This window comes from Brienomyrus brachyistius, unplaced genomic scaffold (assembly GCF_023856365.1).
Source record: "Brienomyrus brachyistius isolate T26 unplaced genomic scaffold, BBRACH_0.4 scaffold41, whole genome shotgun sequence".
NCBI classification, from domain to species: domain Eukaryota; kingdom Metazoa; phylum Chordata; class Actinopteri; order Osteoglossiformes; family Mormyridae; genus Brienomyrus; species Brienomyrus brachyistius.
The window spans coordinates 34,392-49,791 of NW_026042316.1; the positions used below are offsets into that span (position 1 = coordinate 34,392).

Consider the following 15,400-nt stretch of genomic DNA (forward strand, 5'->3'; position numbering starts at 1 on the left):
CCCACTGTCATGCCCGGCTCATACGATCGTTGTGTGCCACGCCCCCTGATTATCCACGTGTGCTTCCCCTATCATGCCCAGCTGTACCTTGTCGTTTCGCCATGTCTTTTGTCTATATCAGTCCACATCTTGCCCTGTCCGATGTCCGTCATTGATGTTAGTGCTGTTGTCATGTCCCGTTCTGCCCATAGCCGTCTTCCCCCTAATAAAACCCCAGTTTTCCCCGTATTCTACCTCCCTGCTTCGTCCTTCCCTGCCTCCTTCCTGCCAGCCTGCCCGTTCGCACACGCAAACTCTGACACCCACAATATAATATTGTGTACAGTACATACTGTAATCAATCCAGAGGTAACATCACTTCTCCAAATTCAAGTTGCCAGTTATGTTTACTGTAGGTCCCAGGGGAAGGGGCTGCACTAAACCAGTATTTCAATTGATTACGAAAAACCTTAGTGCTTAATTAGTAATCACAGATGGTTGCAGCGGAATTTCTGAAGAGAACCGTCAAACGAGAACGAAGGAGTATATTCAAACAACATTTATCCAAAATGGGAAATTTATGACGCTTTCACAAACTAGATAATATAAAAAAGAGAACTTTATTTTAAGTATGCAATGTCAGGAGAAGATTCAACTCCGACCTCCAGCAGAGCTTCTCCCATGTCCTGGAGGACGCAGGGGACATTGAGTCCGAATGGGCCTTGTTCCATGCCTCCGTTGTGGAGGCGGCTGACTGGAGCTGTGGCCGTAAGGTGGTCGGTGCCTGTTGTGGCGGCATTCCCCGAACCCGCTGGTGGACAGCAGTGATGAAATGATGGAATGCGGCTTCGGCGGTCGTCGAGGCAAAAACTCAGGTGTGGGAGGAGCTTAGCGAGGCCATGGAAAATGACTTCCGGACAGCCTTGACTTCAAAGACCTCGATCCCACCAACACACCTTCCAATGAGGAAGCAGAGTCTGGGGAAAAAAAGAGGTGTCAATAGAAACTCACTGTATATTATAGGGAAAGAATTCGGGGTTGGGGGTGTAAATGAGGTTACGTACTGGGCATGCTGTTGTGGGCAGATGGGTTTCTCTCCTCCTTGGTGGCCGTTAGGGACTAACGAGGTGAAGCGTATTTTATGATGCGGGGGTGCGCAGGCACTACGCAGCAGCTGAAGTGTTTTCTGGCTCTGCTCATGTCCTGCGCACGATACCAGCTGCCTGTCCCCGCATCATAACACTCCACCTTGTTAGTTACCCTAAACCCATCGTGGCCGCCCATCACAAACAGGAGGTCGTCCACCACTGCGATGCCAAATTCACTGCGCGGTGTGGACATGGGGGCCACAGCATGCCAGCGGTTTGTGGTAGGGTCATAGACCTCCATGGTCTGCAGGTCATCAGGCCTGTTGATACCGCCCACCTGAGAGATGCCAAAGATTCATTATCACTTGGTTGCCAAAAGGATGGGCAAACATCAACTTTCCCAAAGTCATGAACTCTTAAGCAATTTTCACCCTATGAAGGCAGGCTCTTTAGAACCTCCCATTGTCTATAAATGACACAAGCTTATATACACATGTCAACCTATATGCAATGAAAACATGGATTTGGGCAACAGAATACTTGTATGATTCGGTGAAAACTGTGAGCCTTCAAAAATGACTCCTTATGCTAATATATTTTGCTTTTTTATTGTTATTACTTAAAACGAACACTTGAAGCTAATCAGACACTGAAAAAAACAACAATCTGACCAATTATATCTGGAACTAGGGAAAATAATTAATAAAAAATCTAAACTTTACAGCCCGAGCTAGTAGCAGAGACCCCCAGCAGATCCATTTATAACCCAGAAATAAATGCAGGGAGGCTAAAGAGGGTAGCATATATGTTTTTTATGTGTATTAAGATAAGCCTTTGCAGCAGGTATTTCTGGCATTTAACTGTTTTGTTTGGTTTAAATGCATCACAATGAAAGACACAGCAGCAAAGACAAAAAAACCATGAGTCTTACAGGTAAAATGTGAGATTTGACACAGAAAGGAATCACTCACCGCATAGATCTTCCCTCTATACGCCGTGACTCCAAGGCTGTGACGGGGAGTGCTCATTGGAGTGATCAAGCTCCATTCATTAGTGAGGGGGTCAAAGCACTCCACTGTAGAAAGGCTCTCTGTTCCACTGTGGCCCCCACAGATGTATATCTATGAAAAACAATTTAACTGTGAACACCGTTATACTGTATATGACTGGGGTTTGGAGGTTACAGATGAAGTTCATTGTGACTCAAAAATAAAAGTATATGCTATGCATAGTGTATGACAGGGTTCCCCAGTTCCGGTCCTGGCGGAACACAGTTTGCAGATTTCCCTTCTCAAACACACCATAATCAGCTAATTTTCAGGTTTAGTATGGCTGTTTGAAAAGGGAAATCTGCAAAGAGTTTTGAATTCTGCTCCGCCAGGAACAGAATAAAGGAAACCTGACATGGGAACACCATTTCATCTATCTCACAAGTCTTGGATATGACACCACAGCACTACCCAATGTGCCCCTAATGGAGACCAATAATGCATTTATGCAAATACTTAAATTTATTGAACATAGTAATTATGGATTAAAATCAGCAATCTGAAGAGAAAGAGAACTTATGATTGAGTAAAATACTCAATTTCAAGGGGAAAATGAAGGTAAACACAGGCAGACGCCCTCCCATTACCCTACCTTGCCATTCAGGGTGGTGGCACTGGCATCGTTTCGCCTCTCATTCATGGGCTCGATCTGGGTCCATTTGTTGGTTACTGGGTTGTACCGCTCTACTTTATTGAGGGGCCTGAAACCAATATGGCCACCCATGGCGTAGATGAACCCATCAAGCACGACCACACTAATATTGCAGCGCTGCCATCTGCATTGGGGCCATCTGCTGCCATGCTCGTGTGATCGGGTCATATCTGCGCACGGTATTAATAGAGTTTTGGCCATCAAACCCCCCAATGCAGTACACAAATCCATTATGGTACACCATGCCATGACCAGCTAGGTTGGTCTGCTCCTCCTGCGTGATATCCACCCAGCGGTCGGCCCGTGTGTCATACGCATCGATGCAGTTGGTAGTGCGCATGTTCCAACCACCAACAGCCAGCAAAATGTCAGAGGGCAAGCGTGGGCGGATCAGCGGGTTCTCAAAGTCAGAGAGTGGACTTTCGTCAAGATCATAGATGACCTTTAAGACATCGCTGATAATTCGCCTGCACGCCGCATTGGCCTTCAATAGATCGTTGTTTTTGACGATCTTCATAAAATATTCTGGATCCATACGAGCCATGCGAACCTACACAGAAATCAAGAATGAGAGAATTCCCATGAGTTCCTTAGTGCTTTCTGTGAATCTCTGGAGATGAGCAATTCCTAACATTAAGGATACAGCAGGAAGTGCAAATTTTAATTTCTTTAGCTGTAGCCATTTACATAGAAAGTCTCAGATGTGTCAGCTAACACTTATTTTATGTCAGTGTGTTGTTTTCCATTATTTGTTACACTCTCCTCCCAAGTGTAATACCTGGAAGCCTTGGTTATAGACTTATGGGACATGGAAATGAAGGTTCAGTCTCTAGCTACAGTAATAAAGACTTCACTCAATGAGCATTCTATTGTTATATACACAAGTCAATGCGAACATAGTATAACTATACTCACCTTGGGCAACAGAACTGAAATGTGGGCCTCTCGGGTGGCAGGCTCGTGCTCGATCCAACGGAGGATGGCGTCAAACACCACATCTTCTTCTCTGACATTCAGTTCATCCCGCTCCATGATGTCACAAAGTTCTTCGAGCGTGAGTTCTAGGAAATCGTTTGATGTGATGGCAACCTCCTTAAAGTTCTTCAGGAGGAATTTGAATGCAGACTGGTGCAGCTCATTGAGGCAGTAGACTTCTCCGATTTTGACAAGCCCAACACAGTTGTCAAGGCAGAGATGCTCATGCAGGAAGTCACAGCAGCGCTGTACGATGCCCAGGACACTGAGATAATCAGCAGCTGCCAGGAGGTTCTCCACATTGTCAGCTGTGATGACCACAGAGTATGTGTAGGCGTACTCGATGACCTGCCTCAATGTTTCAGGGGAAATGCCTGGGAGTTGGTACTCCCGCTTTCCTGAATCACTCCAGTCACTGGCGAACAGAGCCCTGAAACACAATCCAGAAGTGACTCATCTAATAAATATGGGTTTTGCAGGCAAAGTTAATTAAGGGGTTTTCTAAATCTTCTGAACCAGGGACCCCCAAATGGAAATAAACCAGAGATAAGGACGCCCTGCTACAGATGATCACATAGGCATCAAAGAACTAGGGACCAGGGGCTTTAACTCTTATTTTTCCAACAGTAGCTCCCCCTTTAATATATTTTAGTTGGGCTGGTGGGCAAGTCCCCCGGAATACTTTGTTTTTCCTGTTTGACATGGTCCCCTTTTTATATATTTATACCATTATTATTGTTATTATTATTATTATTATTATTATATGGTAAAAGTTAAGGTGGTACACTTATCAGAAATATTTCTGATCAGCACTGACCTACATTAATATAATTTAATATAATATATATTAATATAAACTTTCTGTCATCCTAGAGCCTTATTGCCAAGGAGAAGTCATTGCTAATGAGAGATAAAAACTGACTCCTTGCTGTTTTCGCATCTTCATATATGGGTCACAGCTACTTACTGGAAGTAGGAGCTACAGCCACACAGAATCACTCTATGGGCGTTGAACTGAACACCGTCTGCGATGAGGACCATGTCACAGAGCTGTCCTGCCAGCCGAAGCTTGTTGAACACTTCGAACGCCGGGGACATCAGTACTCGCTCCATGTCGTGTGCCATCATTATTCAAAAATGTGGATGTCTCGTCTCTTTCTCCTTTTTATACCACTCGAAATGACGTACATACGTTCTAATACGCAAAAACCGCACTTTTGCGTCACAGTGTTCTAAGATACCGTAACGTTTATTTTTAAATCTATATTTGAGATTCGAAATTGATTGGGGGGAAATATTTTCTATGCGCAATCAGCTGTACAAGAAGAACAAGTGAAATGTTTTTAATATCACTTTTGGTAAATGTATACCGTGCTTATCTTAGCATTTACGTTTTGTATTATGTATGAATTGTCAAATCACGAATTCCCGAAATAAATAAAATAGTTCCTTAATTAATAAAAAAAAAAAAAATCATATTTTTTCTCCTCAGCTGCGTTTCTAAAACTGAAAAACAAAAACGGTCCTTCACATGTCTGTCAGGAACGAGGTTAAAGTTCGTATCTTATTCCCTAGTTTCCACCTTAAACATAAGCCACTGAGCAACAAATGTCCACAGGACATTATTTTATGGGCTAAATCTGGTCGGCTCGTTGTGGCCTTTATTTAGAACAAAAATGGTCCTTGAAAATTGGGCTGCGTAGTCCGTCTGTTTTGGTCCACATTTAGCACAAGGCGGACGTATTTATCGGACCGCATATTTCCCCAATACAGTCATGAAAACGTATTGCAGCAAGTGTGGAATTATCACAATGATTATTGTGCTGTGTACACTTCACCCAAATCCTGAACGCTATTGCATATAATCGATTATATATTATAGAGCAGTTATGTTACAATCAAGGTACAGTGTGCAATATCACTCCATGTGCTATTGACCATTTTCCTGTTTTATGATCTTTTCTTGAGAAATCGTTTTTTTTTTTTTTTGTAATTCCTCACTTCTGCCGACTAACTCCTCCACGTTTAATATATTTCCGTGCAGGTTTATAAGTTTGTTTTCCTGCAGCTTCACGGCACCCATCGTTCTTGCGCACCCCCACACAGATGGACGAGTTAAGTTAGAAGTGGATGGGAGTAGCGGCAGGACAGATATTCCGAGGGCGCCCATTGAACGATGTGAGTAATTATTATTTCTCGTTAGAATTCTCACTTAACACAGAATGTTGTGTTTGGCTGAAGTTTAAACAGTCGAGCTGAATTGTGGCAAGATAAGCTGAAGCTGTTCGCGTCCGTCGCTAATGCTCGCGCCATGACTAGCCAGCACATAGTGAAATGGCGAATGGATTTGGCGACATTTTCCGTTTGAATTGAGCACAGAGACGTAGGTGGTGTTTTATTTGTGGCCCTGCTTTTACAGTGGACGTGTAGCAAAGTGAAGTTGGGATCAGCTTGCGTCTTTTGCAGCTAACATCACACTCGATATAGCCTAGCCGCAGTGTATGGTGGAATCGTCATTTTTGGTGTACACAACGCAAGAGCGCACGAGTGTTTTATATATTTATATATATATAAACAATTCTACTCTGGCTGAGTTTTTTTATTATTATTATTTTTCATGCTATACTATATACAAACGTTGTACAAGTACATCTTAGGATATAGTTCACTGTGACAATATAAATGGTAGGATGGAACTGAAACAGCAACGACTGTGTTTATGTAATTATTTAGGTCTGTGTATAATATCTTACTGTATCTAAAATCCCAAAGTAAATTAATTACTTTTACCCACCCACACACACACAAGACATATTAAGGATTGTACATTAACATATTTTATCGTAAAAAAAAACTGTTGTCCGAAACATACTGAATTTAACTGGATATAGATATATGCACACACAAACAAACATAATAACTAACATATAAATATAACGTTAAATATAAAACAAGCACACACAGAAGTCAAAATATGACATACATATAAAATGTATGGTCGGTTGATGGCCAGTTTTTCGCTGGTACTTGTGACTAGTGACATGGTGTATTGCAACAGCAATAAAGGGTTCTCATCATCATCTCATCATCAAATAGAACTTTAAATAAATATAACTTTAAATATAAAACAAGCACGCACAGAAGTCAAAATAAGACATACATATAAAATTATTATATTAAATAAGTATAAAAGGCAGATACAATTAAAATAAGGCATTCCTAAATGACACAATTAACATGATTGCACTTTGCACAACACACAGTGATATGAAATAATTGTCATCTATATCAGGACCTTCCTTGACTTCCTTGATGCAAAGTCATCAATAATGTCATCATATGAAATCTGGCCAGCAATTGCATGATTAATGCTGATGATAGCAAGGCCAGTGAGGCGTTCTTGAGACATAGTGGACCTCAGATATGTCTTCACAAGTTTCAGCTTTGAAAAGCTCCTCTCTGCTGAAGCCACAGTTACAGGTAGAGTAACTGCAATTCTCAGAGCAATGCACAAATTTGGGTATATTTCTGAGAGTTCGCTGTCATGCACAAAGTTCAGCAGCTCAAGACAGGTCATAGATTTTGATGGTAAGTCAGACGAATTCTTAATCTCCTGTGCAAGCTCTCCGGCATCCAAGTCTGATTGGTCCTGAAAAAGCTAAGTAGCACCGAGGGTCTTACACTGTTCAGTGAGGTCATCATTTGAGAGATTTGGAAAATGTGTCAGTCCTCCAAATTTCTGTCCCACATTTTCCAATGTGGTGAATCTCTCTTGGATGGAAGACACTGCAGCATCAACAACAACATTAAAAAAGGTCACCTCCAGGTTCTTTAAGTCATCACTCAATGGCTCATCAAATGATTTGTGAGAGAAGTGCCGCTTTGTAGTTCTCTGTCTTTTCTGCTGTAGAACAGCCTCTACGTTCATGTCCTCACACATATCTTTGGCTGACATTTGTGCAGATGCAAAGCCTGTTGCCCTGTACTTGCGGAGACCTCTCTCTGTCTTTTTGAGGAGATTGCCCGCTACATCCACATGCATGTTGGGAGACTGCATGAGCTTGCTCACATGGTGGGTTTGGTTCAGGATGTCACACCACACCACTGTACAAATGCTGAATCTGTCTGATCCCACCTCCTCCTCAATGACTGACTGCAAGTGCCTTTCTGGACACGGTTAATATGCTCTTGCATTATGGGATCAAACCTTGCCATGAGTTCAACTTCTTTTAGAAAATTGCCATTTGATGGAGAAAACAATGTTTCTGTGTGTCCCCTTAGTGCTTAATTTCTGATTGCGAGAGACTGAGTGATAATAGTGAGACGAGTCAGCGCCGCTCTCCATCTTATTTTCTCAGCCTGCAGAAGTGCCATCTCTTGTTTGTTAATTGTTTCACCATTTTTAATCCTCACTACCAGCTCTTTCCATGCTTTCATGGAGTTATGGTGTTCAGGACTATTGTCACGTGAGGTGAGAAGAGAACTGGCATGCTTCCAATCTATCAGCCCAGAACTTGTTAAACGGATGTGTCTTTTAGAAAACAAAAAAAAGCAAAAAAGGCTGTTGTTTTTCTCAGAATATACTAGCCAGCTTTTAGGCATCTTTTCACCGCTAACTAGTGTTTTCTTAAAATACTGCTGGTGGCAACTTCTTCCATCACCCTCATTTCTAGGAAAAACAAAGTCAGGTGCTACCTTACTTGGTCCTTTGCAAAACCAGCGGTATTCGAATGCTGTCAGTGATATCTGAAGGCCAGTTTGCAGGTTCTGTAGGCATGGGCTTATCCTCAGGGGGTTCAGCTCCAGGCATTTCTATGAGCATACATTTGCATTAGCATACACAAGTTATTTTGAATACACAGCATTCATCGTGGCGGAACAGTCTTTGCAAAATATTTTGCCACACACACACTCAGGCAACGCACAATCACACCTGAAGTGGCTGCTATTGGCTCTTCATCCTCGGGATCAGACATTTGTGGAGACACATATGTGGCTGAGGAGGTGGACGGCTCCTCATCTTGGGCGGTGGCAGTGGCAGAGGGTGCTCCAAAATGTTTCAGAAGTGCCCCTGAATAGAAACCCACTATAAAACTCTGATACATGCATGCATCATTTTCATGTTTAAAACAAACATATGATTTTGCCCAATTTATCAAATATTCAGAATTATATGTATAACAAGCATTTAATTGAATAGGCTATCACAACATCGCTGTTTGGAAGCAATGCATTACTCTGTAATTACACTAAGGTGACTTTCCTAAATAATGCAGCCTTATAGTGTAAGGGATTTTTTTTGCTAAGTCAGCTAGACTACAACAGAATTCTGTCGTCCGGTTTTCGCATAAGATAGTATGCAAACGGCTAACAAACAGCCATTATAATTCGTCATACACTGAGAATAGGACACAAATCAAAAGTACTTGTCCATCTTCCATCTGTGTTAATTTTGCACTCCAATATCAACACCCATCCCCCAGCCCGAGAGTCTGGTGCTTTTGTGTTTGTTTCTTTGTTTTTATTTTGCTTTATTTTGCGTGCTGGTTATTTGACGCCACTCCAGCCAGCCGGAGAATCCCCCGCCGCCCCGCCCATCCTCTCTCCTCTCCGCCCCTCCCCTCTCCTCCCTGTGTGGCAGGCAGCAGGCACACCCCACAAATGGAGTGTACCCTCACTCCCCACAATAGGGCAATATAAAACCAGTCAGTGCCCATGAAATCCCAAAAATGCGCTGGCATGATGTCGGGGCAGCATGGGAGTGCAAAAAAATATATATATTTTTTTGCCGATACCCATGATGCTATGAGGCACCAACAACCTTACGGCCACAGCTCCACACTGTTGCCTCAATAATGGAGTCCTGGGACATGGTTCATTCAGGCTCAATATCCCCTGACTATCTGGGGATGCAAGAGAAGTTCTGCCGGAGATGTGAGTTAAAGATTTCCTGGACGAGGACCTCCGCCAGACACTCCCTATGCACCATCACCAGTGCTTGGTCCCATACATCCATCCATCCATCCATCCATTGTCCAAACTGCTTAACCTACTGGGTTGCGGGGGGGTCCAGAGCTTATCCCGGAAGCAATGGGCATGAGGCAGGGAACAACCCAGGATGGGGGGCCAGCCCATTGCAGGGCACACTCACACACCATGCATTCACACATGCACATCTACGGGCAATTTAGCATGCTTGGTCCCCTTGTTAAATATTGAGATTGGGAAAATCTATTGTAGCATTATTTTTAGGGGATTTCCCCAGTCCTAGTCAACTCCATTTCCTGGATGGAACCGTGAGACAGTCAGAGAGACAAACCAAGAAACAAAACTAACGGTGGGTGTTTTTGAATATTATGACTTATGACAAAAATAAATATTTATTAAAATAAGATTTCATTTTGTACTTTATTCAATTTTTCACATTTCTCATGTTCTGAAAGGGCAACTCTGATGGAATTTTATGCATTGAAATAAAGAAATGACTTGAATTATGAATTTACAGAGTGTACAATATTTCAATTTGAAAATACTGTTGACTGTAGCAATGCCAATGTAGGCCCATACAACTGTAAATAAGAGGGTTCTTTTTTATTCAGTTTCTTTAATGTGCAAAAGGAACATATCAGTTCAGTCGTGTCATTTGCAAAACATGAAGATTAGAGTTTACACCTGTTCTGTATATTACACAATTAAATGTAATACTGTGACCTGGTTTGAACCCATATGAGACACAGTTTGTTCCGTGCTTTTGGGTTACACGATCAATCTCCTCCCCCGCCTGCAAATTTTATTTGTTCAGACCAAATGTGCCAACTTGAGTGAAGATTGATAGTTTGATCAATGAAGCCATGCATCTCCAGGTAATGGGGGCACATTACCTGCATTGTGAGGGATTGTCAGTTAGGGCACTACGGCCATGTGGCGCGTTTCCCTGAGGGTGATCCGGGTCGCAGGATCCTCATTGCTGAGGACCCAAGCGGCTGGACCAGACCAAGGGGACGCCCACGTACATGTAACACCTACTGTAGCTGTGGCAGATGGATGGCCGATGGATTGGTAGAACTGGACCGTGTATTTGCCTGGGGGATCGCCGGCCAGGATCCCGAGGAGATTCGCTGTGTGGTGGTTGACTTCATACATACAGATTCGATTTTATATCTTACATGAAATGCAAAACACAACAATAATCCTGATGTAGTTTTCTGAAAATCTGTAACAATAGAGTGAAGGAACTGATCAAAGGCTGGGTTACTCATATATGGTATGATGAATACAATTAAGTGTTTGTTTAACCCTTTAGCTAAAAAACACACACACAAATTCCATAGCACAACTGATTATATATATTTTATATATTTTAATCATCCAGCGATATTGTTTAACGTTGTTTCGTTGTTCACATTTCGTGGTGTGTCAACAATGATCAATGAAAAACAAATTAAATTGTTGTTATTCCAGTCCTCCTGCCTGTCGTCTGCCTCAGTCTGTCTGTGGCTGAAGGAGCACAGATGCCCTCCCCAGCTTCCAGATGTCTCTGTATGGTAAAGTGCAGCAGTGTCTATTGGTATCATGGTCTCAGAAAAGAACAGCAGAAAATGACAGGAACAAATGTCCATCATCTGATACTCGGACTCCTGGTGACAGACAAGTAGTCTCTTCCCGCCTCCCAGCCCAGCATTCACCAAATAGCTATAGAGACACTGTTGCATATGCATGAGCTCCTACATAATTGTTAGACTGAACATGTTTCCTTTGTGTGGTTACATTGCAGCATTCTTAGAAAACTAAGAAAGTATCCCAGTGTTCTGTAAGCACTGTACATTTTAGGGAAAGAATTTGAGGGGGGGTGTACTTGAGGTTACCCACCAGGCAGGTGGGTTTATCTCCTCCTGGGTGGCCATGGGGCTACCGAGGTGCAGCGTGCTGTACGATGCAGGGGTGCGCAGGCACTACGCAGCAGCTGAAGTCTCTGTTGGCTCTGCTCATGTCCTGGGCGCTAAACCAGCTGCCTGTCCCCGCATCGTAACACTCCACCTTGGTTGTAACCCAGACGTCATCAGAGCCGCCCATCACAAACAGTAGGTCATCCACCACTGCGATGCCAAAACGGCCTCGTGCCGTGAACATGGGGACCACAGCACGCCAGTGGTTCATCGCAGGGTCATAGGCCTCGACGCTCCGCAGGTAATGTGACCCGTTGGAACCGCCCACCGGGGAGACACCAAAAGCAAGTGATCACTCAGGTACCAAAAGGATAAGCAAATATCAGCTTTACCAAAGTCTCAAACTTTTCAGGAATTTTAGTCCTATGAAAGCAGGCTTCCATTGTCTCACAAGCTTATAACTCATTTGTGTTAAAGACACGTGAACCTAACTGTACCAAAGACAGGGATTAGGGTGGAGGGAAAACCAGCAGAATTAGGGGAAAATCATGAGCCTTCAAAAAAGACTCCTTATGCTCATATATTTTGCTTTTATTATTATTATTACTAAAAATGGCATTTGTAGTTAAACAGACACTGACAAAAACAACAATTATGTCTGGAACTAGAGAATATAAAACTGTGATCAGAAATCGAAACTTTACTACCCGAGCTTGTAGCAGAGTCCCCCAACATATTCGTTTATAACCCAGAAATGAATGCAGGGAGGCTAAAGAGGGTGGTATATATTTTGTACATGCATTCAGATAAGCCTTCACAGTGAGTTATTCTGACACTGAACATTTTGTTTGGTTTAAGGGAATCACAATCCATGACAGTAGCAAAGACAGATAGGTAAAACTTGAAACTTGTCACCTATGGTTCAAGGTGCAAGAAAGGAGTCACTCACCACATAAATTTTCCCGTGATAAGCAGCGACCCTAAGGCCACGTGGGCGAGTGCTCATGAGAGCGATTATGGTCCATTCGCCAGTGAGTGGGTCATAGCACTCCACAGTAGCATGTGTATCAGCTCCATTGTAGCCGCCACAGATATATATCTAAGAAAACCAATTCAAAAGTGATGAGTGTCATGATGTAAATGATTGAGATGGAGATCCAAAAAGTACAGGGTCGTAGTGAAGCTGGAGCCGACCACAGGAAGCACATGGCACAAGGTAGGAGATTTACAGATAAAGTTCACCGTGACACAAACATAGAAGTATGTGCAATGGATAGTGTAGGACAGGGTTCCCCAATTTCCGTACTAGCGGGCCAGAATCCAATGCAGCTTGCAGATTTCCCATCTCGAGCAAACTATAATCAGCTAATTAACAAGTTTACTAGGTGTGTTTGAATAGGGAAATTTATCTGCAAACTGTTTGGAATCTGGCCCCCAGGGCCGGTATTGGGGAACACCATTTCATCTATCTCACAAGTCTTGGACTTGAGAATGAGGGTAAACACAGTCAGACGCCCTCCCATTAACCTACCTTGCCATTTAAGGTGGTGGCACTGGCATCGTGTCGCCGCTCATGCATGGGCTGGATAATGGTCCGTTCATTAGTTTCCGGGTCGTAGCGCTCGGCTGTGTTGAAGCGCATGAAGCCGTCAAACCCCCCAATGCAGTACACGTATCCATTTAAGTATACTGTGCCATGGCCGGACTGGCGCCTCTCCACCTGCGTAACATCCACCCAGCGGTCGGCCCGGGAGTCGTACGCATCAATCCAGGTGGTTGGGTGGTCAACCCAGCCACCAATAGCCAACAGGATGTCAGAGGGCTGGCGTGGGCGGGTCAACGGGTTTTCAGAATTTGGGCTTTTAAATTCAAGTTCATACATGGCCCTTAAGACATCGTTGACAATGGGCTTGCACGCCGCATTGGCCTTCACTAGATCGTTCATTTTAATGTTCTTCATAAAATATTCCAGATCCATGCGAGCCATCTGAACCTACACAGGAAACAAGAACAAGAGAATGTCCATGAGTTCTTTGATGTTTTTTTTATATATCACTGGAAAAGAGGAACTCTTGAGATAAAAGATCGAACAGCATGTCCAAATTGTAATTTCTCATTTTCATAAGGCTTTAGCTGAAGCCATTTACTTTGAAAGTCTCACTTGTGTCAGCTACAACTTTTTTTAATGTAAGACATTTGAGTGTGTTGTTTTGGAAGCCCAGGTTGTAGACTTATGGGACATGAAAATCTCTAACTACAGTAAAGGAATTTGGTGAATGAACATTTTATTGTTATATCCACATGTCAGTAAGAATGTTGTATAATTATAGTCACCTTGGGCAATATAACTGAAATGTGGGCCTCTCGGGTGGCAGGCTCGTGCTCGATCCACCGGAGGATGGCGTCAAACACAACATCCTCCTGTCTGACATTCAACTCAACCTTCTCAATGATGACACAAAGCTGTTGGAGGGACAGATCCATGAACTCCTCTGAGTTGGTGGCAACCTCATTGAAGTTCTTCAGAATGAAGCTGAAGGCAGACTGGTGCAGCTCGTTGAGGCAGTAGCCATCAGCGAGTTTAAAAAGGCTAATGCAGTTCTGGGTTAGGGTTAGGGTTGGTCGTGCAGGAAGTCGCTACAGAGCTGCACAATGCCCAGGATGTTCAGCTGATCGGCGGCCGCCAGGAGGTTCTCCACGTTGTCAGTCGTGACGAGCACAGAGTACGCGTAGGCGTACTCGATGATCTGCTGCATCGTATCTGGGGAAACGCCTGGGAAGTGGTAGTCCCGTTTTCCTGAATCCTTCCAGTCACCGGTTAACAGAGCCCTGAAGGACAGTACAGATGTGAGTCATGTAATTAATAATAGGGTTTGCAGACAAAGTTAACAAGGGATTTTCTAATTCTTAAGTTGAGGAACCTCCACTACAGATAATCACATATGTACTTAAGAACTAGGAACCAGGACAGAAAGGACTTTAATATTTTTTTTTTGCGGCAGTGGGTCCCCATAAAATTTTTCACTTGGATCTGTGGGCAGTCACCTGCAATATTAGTTTGCCTTTGATTGACGTGGTCCCATTTCAATATTTTTATACTACTACTATAATAATAATAATTATTATACTAATAATTTTAAGTATTATTTTTATTATCATTATATGTCCAATGTTAAGGTGGTTCACTTAATAACTAGCTCAGAAATATTTCTTATTAGCCCTGTACTCTAATTTAACACAATTATGCATTTATGAAACTTTCTGTCATCACAGACGCTCATTGCCGGGGACAAATCATTGCTAAAGAAACAAAACTAACATTGAATGTAAGAAAACAATATATGTGATGTTTAGTAAATTCATTTGAGTTAAAATTGTGTTAAAATTTCTAACACCGATGTTTAAAGGGACTTTAAGGGACTAGTTCATATGTATGCACGTGTATTTTGTGACAAATGTTTTATCACCTATGGAAAAAAAAATAAAGTACATGTATAATTAAAAAGTTTTAGATTTTTCCTATAGGCTTTTCCTTTGAGTAAAAAAAAGCAGTGAAAACGGGCTTTCAGGTAATTTACCTGGAAAAATAAAGTTTAAATAAATGAAATAAATGCTCTAATAGTACACGTAAGTTAGTGGTTTATTTATTGTTAGTTACTGTAATGTTGTGCTGCTTTATTTCTTTAATCGTCTAGTCTATGAGGAAGGCATTCAAGTACGAATTGCAATGTATTTTGTACATGACAATAAACTCTGAATCCTTGGAATAAA

At 42.6% G+C, this 15,400-nt stretch overlaps 1 protein-coding gene and 1 long non-coding RNA gene across 2 annotated transcripts; both read right to left on the bottom strand.

The window, feature by feature from the left end:
* Window positions 1-580: 580 nt before the first annotated feature.
* Window positions 581-2,184, bottom strand: LOC125722751 (uncharacterized). Its single transcript, XR_007386573.1, has 3 exons — window positions 2,039-2,184; window positions 1,044-1,404; window positions 581-956 (listed from the first exon to the last, which is right to left on the bottom strand). It is a non-coding gene; the product is annotated as an uncharacterized LOC125722751 (long non-coding RNA).
* A 515-nt stretch (window positions 2,185-2,699) lies between these two features.
* LOC125722678 (kelch-like protein 10) lies at window positions 2,700-4,897 on the bottom strand. The gene is made up of 4 exons (XM_048998878.1): window positions 4,711-4,897; window positions 3,684-4,173; window positions 2,975-3,318; window positions 2,700-2,892 (listed from the first exon to the last, which is right to left on the bottom strand). Exons 1-4 carry the CDS (start codon window positions 4,869-4,871, stop codon window positions 2,700-2,702), a joined length of 1,188 nt encoding a protein of 395 aa, XP_048854835.1. The 5' UTR covers window positions 4,872-4,897.
* Window positions 4,898-15,400: the final 10,503 nt, after the last annotated feature.